This window comes from Sphaeroforma arctica, assembly GCF_001186125.1.
Source record: "Sphaeroforma arctica JP610 unplaced genomic scaffold supercont1.43, whole genome shotgun sequence".
Lineage (NCBI taxonomy): Eukaryota > Ichthyosporea > Ichthyophonida > Sphaeroforma > Sphaeroforma arctica.
This window is the reverse complement of record NW_014040515.1, coordinates 188,365-194,545: the sequence shown is the minus strand read 5'-3', so window position 1 is coordinate 194,545 and position 6,181 is coordinate 188,365. Positions and strand designations below refer to the sequence as shown.

The following is a 6,181-nucleotide window of genomic DNA, read 5'->3' as shown; positions in this document are numbered from 1 at the left end:
CGTATGTATGTATGTATGTATATATATATATATATACTATTTATATATATGTGCGTGTTTAATATTTATTTAATTTCGCATATCTATTTATCAAGGCGGCTTCGGTACATCATTGTCCCAGAATCGCATGGCTTTTTTACCCGGATGTTCAGATCTCTATCAAGATTGTAACTTTTGCACATATTTCTTTATTTCTTTCTAAACGTATGCACCTTTCTTGCACAGATGCCCTTATTTGATCTATTTTCCATACATTGCTAAGTCCCGCATCTTTTCTGACCATGATCTTATAGAAGTGAAGAGTTCATCACTGCTGCAAGACTCTTTCTCCTTGTCCGACAAGGACGACAGCAGCAGCCACGAGTCACTCTCTCGCTTCGTCAGTCCCCCGTGCACCTCAAGGAGCTTATACCACCGCACTGAAAGCCAGCCCTCGAATCAACGCAATCTCGCAAGTACACGCTCACACGCCCTGTCACACCAGCAGGACTTGCGGGCCGGCCACACAAGTCCACTCGCACAAGTGGCAGTAAATGTTTACAAGGGCAACCGGCGCATGTCTACGACGGCTCCACGGACACGGACGAGTATAGGTACGGCACAGGACAGTGACGGTAACGGCGTGGGGATAGGCGAATCAGGTAGTCACAGCCGCGCGCGTACCTACAGTGCCCAGCATAGCGACTCGGGCGGGGGGCTGTCCGAGAGCAGTCACTACTCACGGCCGAGGAGGACACGGGCACGAACATTGGGACGGGCGCAGACGCTGGGGAGAACGCTCGCACTTACTTCACTGAAGGGCGGGTATGACGACGACTATGACTACGACGATAGCTCGAGTTCGGGGTACGATGGGTCACCGCTGGTACGCTCCGAGATGAGGCAGAACACGAGCACATTTCTACCAACCACTGGACGGGAACTGGCAACTCAGCAGAGCATACCAGAGGCAGATAGTATTGGGTACTTATCCACATTCGACCATTTGTCAACGAGTCGAGGGACCGACACACAGGATTCACATAGTCTGGCACGTGGCGGCACAGAACAGCCTCTTCTCACCACCCCAACAACGACAAGGGCTTCTAGAAGTTCTGTACCATCCAGGGCTACTTTACCACTGGAGTTTGCACCACGACAAGACGTCCGAAATTTTGGCGGGTCCGGTGAATACCGCAGAGCACCAGCGCGACAACGCGCTCAGTCGGACTGTACCACACGCACAGCGTACTATCGTCTGTCGCTGTCAAAGGAGCCGGTAATAGAGAAACTTGCGCAACCGCCTGTCATGAACGATGCAACACACGATGAAGAACACAAAGACGTTGCTCTGAGGACACTGTCGACGGTGGTGAGTGATGTCGAGGGGGTTTTGGATGGAGATGGGGGAGATGGGGACGATTGGATGGAAAGCTTTGCAGATGTGCACATGGCGTCCGATGCCAGTGCGGTGAGTGCGCTGGATGAGGAGGATTTCTTGAGATCCGATAGTCTGATATGTGCGTTACCAGCCGAAGAGGACGATCCTATCCAGCCGTACGAATTAACGGAAATTATGAGGGACTTAGGCAGTGCTAGTGACTATGAGAAAAGCGTTTACGAAAGATTGAGCAAGGGTATGGAGCTCAACGATCGAGACGAAGCCAGTCGGGGAATAGACACATACATGGGTGGTGATAGTGGTGGTTATGACCAATTTTCAAACAACTTAGATAACAACATTAGTAACAGTAGCAGGAACAGCGCTGGCAACGTGAGAGACGACTTTAGAGGAATGAGTCACCAACACGCCTACGCGGAGCACAGCTTAGACCCACACGACAGCGTCTACGATAACATCGTCAGAACACATGACGAGGACGGAACAGAGATCACGTAAGTGGCTTACTGGCGCACGTACGGAGTGTTGAGACTTATTTATTTGTAGTGACCACGCCTGTTCGACTTGTGTGTGCGTATCTGCTGTGTAGTTATGATTCGCACACGATTATCTATAAGCAGAAGTTCGTGGTTTAATATTCGCAGTCGCATTCGGTACGAGGGTGCAGGTGAGGGGCGAGGGGATGGGTCTGTGTATTTGTAATAGCCATTACAGCAGCCGTGATGCATGCACATGTAACTGGGCCACTACTTCCGTACTGTAGTGTCTGGGCACAGTCGATGTCCTTGTTCTGCCTGTATGCGTTAATTAGCTCCGATCCACTTCACGAAGAATAAGCATGCGGTATACGCTGGAGGCTGAGCAGGCTGTCTCTGAGCTCCATCAAGTGTCTGTGTTCATTTAAACTCAAATGCCAGATCTTATTCACAGCTACAGTTGTAAGTGCGTCTCCGTGTCTGTGTTCATTTAAACTTAAATGTCAGATCCTATTCACAGATACAGTAGTTAGTGCTCTCCGAATCTGCGTGTCGCGCATGCGTATCCCTGCACGAATGAGTACTTACAACACCGGCTTGTATACATATAAGCAGCAACGCTGAAATTTACCATATCTTGTTCCTTGTATAACCGTAAAGGTTCTACACTGTACATTCTTGCAGAATGGCAGTTTGGGCCCGGTACATTCTGCGTCCTTCTCGATACGCTTTAGCATGCATGACACACATGCGTACTTGCGCATAACCCGTTCAAGATTTATTTGATGTTTTCCTGCAGCGTTTCCGAGGATTCGAGCGAGGACGACGATGGCGCAATTGAGGACGACGAGAATACTATAGGCTTAGGCAACAACAGATCAGTGCGCAGAGGCAAACTGATCGGGAGTGGTGCATTCGGGAAAGTGTACCAGGGCTTGGACACCACCACTGGATCGCTTTTAGTGATAAAGCAGGTATGCCTTTACCACCCATCCCCGGATGGTAAGACCTTGGCTTTGGCGTGCAATGCATATGGCGTACATACGAGACATTGGTTGGTGCCCAGTCACTTGCACATGGGCAGTGGGTGGCCCCGTGCACGCATTGGTATCTCACACTAAAGTGAACGCGCGTATGCGCTGTTGACGCAAAACCCCTGGTCACGTTGTATATCAATCGGTGATGGGGGTTTTTATCATCCCCGTCTGCGCATCATCTCCTCGCGCTGTATGTATGCATGCATGTATGTATGCATGTATGTATATATAGGTGATCATTGATGTATGAATGTATGAATGTATGGATGTATGTTTGTATGTATGTATGTATGTATGTGTATTTGTAGGTAGTAGTATTCTTTCCTTTTCTTTTCGTGGATGTCCTCCCATAGCACTTGACGGTCGTTTCTGCGCACAACGTCTCTGCATACGTTTGTGTGTATGCTATCTAGTTTTGTATCGGCAAACGAATGGGGGATGTTCTGTGGGTGGTTCACGAGCAAATTCTGTGCGACGACGCCACTGTATCTATTCAGCAAAGCGAAGTAGTGCGCAAAGTATATCGTCACGTGATAGTAGGGCTAAGATGCATACAACCTTTTGAACTTTTCACTACTCATCTGGATGTAGATGCCAATAAGCGGCGATCTAAAAGACATCTGCTGTTTTGTCGCATGGTCTTTCTGATTGGTTATCACTGCCCATCACCCCAGGTTGACATGCATGGGAAGAGTGCGCACGCCATCAGAACCATGGAGAAGGAGATACAAATGCTCAGCCAACTGGATCATCGGCATATCGTGAAGTATCTGGGAGCTCAAATACACAAAACCGAAATACTTAATATCTTTCTTGAGTTTGTTTCGGGTGGTTCCGTAGCTGACATGCTTGTGAAGTTCGGTCCTTTCAGCGTGCAGGTGTGTATGATCTTGCGATGTGTAGGTGTATACTATATACTTACATTGTGTAGGTGTGTAGTATATACTTTCAATGTTTTGGCGTGCAGTATATACTTTAAGTCTGCAGGTGTGTATGGTCGTCCCTTGTGTAGGTGTGTAGTATATACTTTCAATATTTTAGGTGTATAGTATATACTTCCAGTGTGTAGGTGTATATGGTCTTTCATTGTGTAGACGTGTATTATATACTTTCAGCGTGTAGTCCGTATTATCTGTGAATATGTGTAGATGTGTAGTTTATGCTTTTAGAGTGCAGATGTGTAATATACACTTTCTGTGTGCAGATGTGCAATATACACTTTCTGTGTGCAGATGTGCATATTGTTGCTGGGTGGATATACAGTCATACTTGTAGGGGACGGCAGACAGGCTTATCCAAATATTCTACATGTATATATGTATATTTTGCGCCTGTAGAGGTGCACACCTCTCACCCATTCCTTGTCACACTGCCCCACGCTTGCCTGTCTTTCACGGACCTCTTGTTGGATAGTTGACATCGCAATACACACGACAACTGTTGTACGGTCTGTCGTATCTGCATCGCAATGGCATCGCCCACCTGGACATTAAAGGAGGAAACGTCTTGATTGACAAGAACGGGTATGTGAGCCGAATTGCACTCCTTTTGCGTATATGTTGACTTGAGCTATTGCATTTTCCGAGAGTCCATTCCACATCTGCAACCTTGCTCCAGAACGTTCACGTGCGTACAGGCTCTCTACATTGGGGCGGTGTCAGTCGATCGCACGTACTCAGCTGCAACTACCATTTTAGAGTGTGCCCAAGTGAATGCGTATCGCTCAATGACGTGCAAATGCAAGTGCCAATGTCACTGTGTGAGAGTCGATACCGCAGTGTCGCGATATTATGTGCAGTGCTAGGTGGTTGTAGCGCTCTAATACAAGTCCTAAGTTGGGTAATCCGAATGTCTCATCTATCTTTCCTGGTGGCTTTGCACTCGATGCTATGCAACGCTACCTGCTGCTGTGCATCACTTCGACCTCTCTGATGCGAATATCCAATGATCATTTGCTCTCAGAGTGGTAAAATTAGCAGACTTTGGGAATTCGGTCACCGCTCAGCACATGCAGACGGAAAACGGCGGACGTACTGAACTGCGAGGGACCCCGAACTTCATGGCGCCCGAGGTTGTACGACAACAGCCGTATGGCAGGTACGTTACTGTCGCCTTGCACTTACACGCCGCACTCGTTTGTTATCACGTGGAGCGATGTTAGGAACACACAGCAGTTGAACGGCAGGTAGGGCAAAGTATCATCTTGTATGCAACTGGCAATCACTTGCTACCAGGTTAAGCTATTTCGGGGATAATGTAATCTAAGGCGTGCTATCACCATACATGGCTTGCCTTGACTTGCCTTTGTCTCAAGTTGCCTATCGTTAGAACAAATCGATTGAATTGTTCATATTGAGTAGTGATGCAGATTTATGATAAAACACTTGCACTTAGATACGCGATATTCTCTCTTTCACTGGCCTATATCTCCAGTCATATTGGGAGTGTTCAATGTCATTGTTTTGTAGTGTGTAAAACAACGTTCACTTAGGACTACAACTGCCTTAGCAGATCCCATGGCATCGTGCGAACCACATCACAGCCACAACGCGCCTCTTGTACCAGTAGTCCGATTATTCTACCCCGCTAAATTCCAAGCCATTTGAGCTATGTAAAAATGCGAGTCGTTTCAGTATTATAAGTTCGTATAAGTTCCACAGTCACTTGCAGCCGTAGTTTGGGGTTATTATAAGCTGTTCATATGAGCGTAGGATTCGGCGTGAAACTCTATATGGATAGGTGACCACCACTTTCTCGGCACTTATACATAATATTCTTGTTAGTACTTCTTGAGCTAAAACTATCTGGACGTAAACAACAGGTTTATTGCTAGTTCATAAAAATAGTATAATACTAGTGTTTCAGAGTCCACACTCTCAGATCTACCACTGCCTACGTGTACTCTCGACAACTCACACATGGCCTCGTTCCTCACTCAGTCCCGCGGATATCTGGTCGGTCGGGTGCACCGTGATGGAGATGCTGATGGGAAAGCCGCCGTGGTCAGAGTACAGTGAACCGGTGGCCATGCTCTTCCATATCGCACGGTCTAAAGAGGCGCCGCAGCTGCCAGAGGGGGTGGGGTCGAGGAAAACACGATCCTTCTTAGAACGATGCTTTGTGAGGTAGGCTTAGACAAGAGCGGTTTCTTTTTTCCGACTTGACTGGAGTGCCAAACACGATCATGCTCGGACAGGTACTTTACCAAGTGAGCCTGTTCAGAACCATCCTTATTTCTCAGCTTTCCGGTGTGTCCGCTGACAGAGGCGTCGTCATTATACAAATAT

General features: G+C 47.5%; 1 protein-coding gene across 1 annotated transcript; it reads left to right on the top strand.

Annotated features, from left to right (window-relative positions):
* Window positions 1-293: 293 nt before the first annotated feature.
* Window positions 294-6,023, top strand: SARC_01151 (STE/STE11 protein kinase; the record flags this gene model as incomplete). The annotated part of the gene is made up of 6 exons (XM_014305158.1): window positions 294-1,875; window positions 2,657-2,831; window positions 3,569-3,772; window positions 4,308-4,417; window positions 4,857-4,991; window positions 5,834-6,023. Coding segments are annotated over 6 exons (2,396 nt in total), but the record flags the coding sequence as incomplete, so codon positions are not given.
* Between the last annotated feature and the right edge of the window lie 158 nt (window positions 6,024-6,181).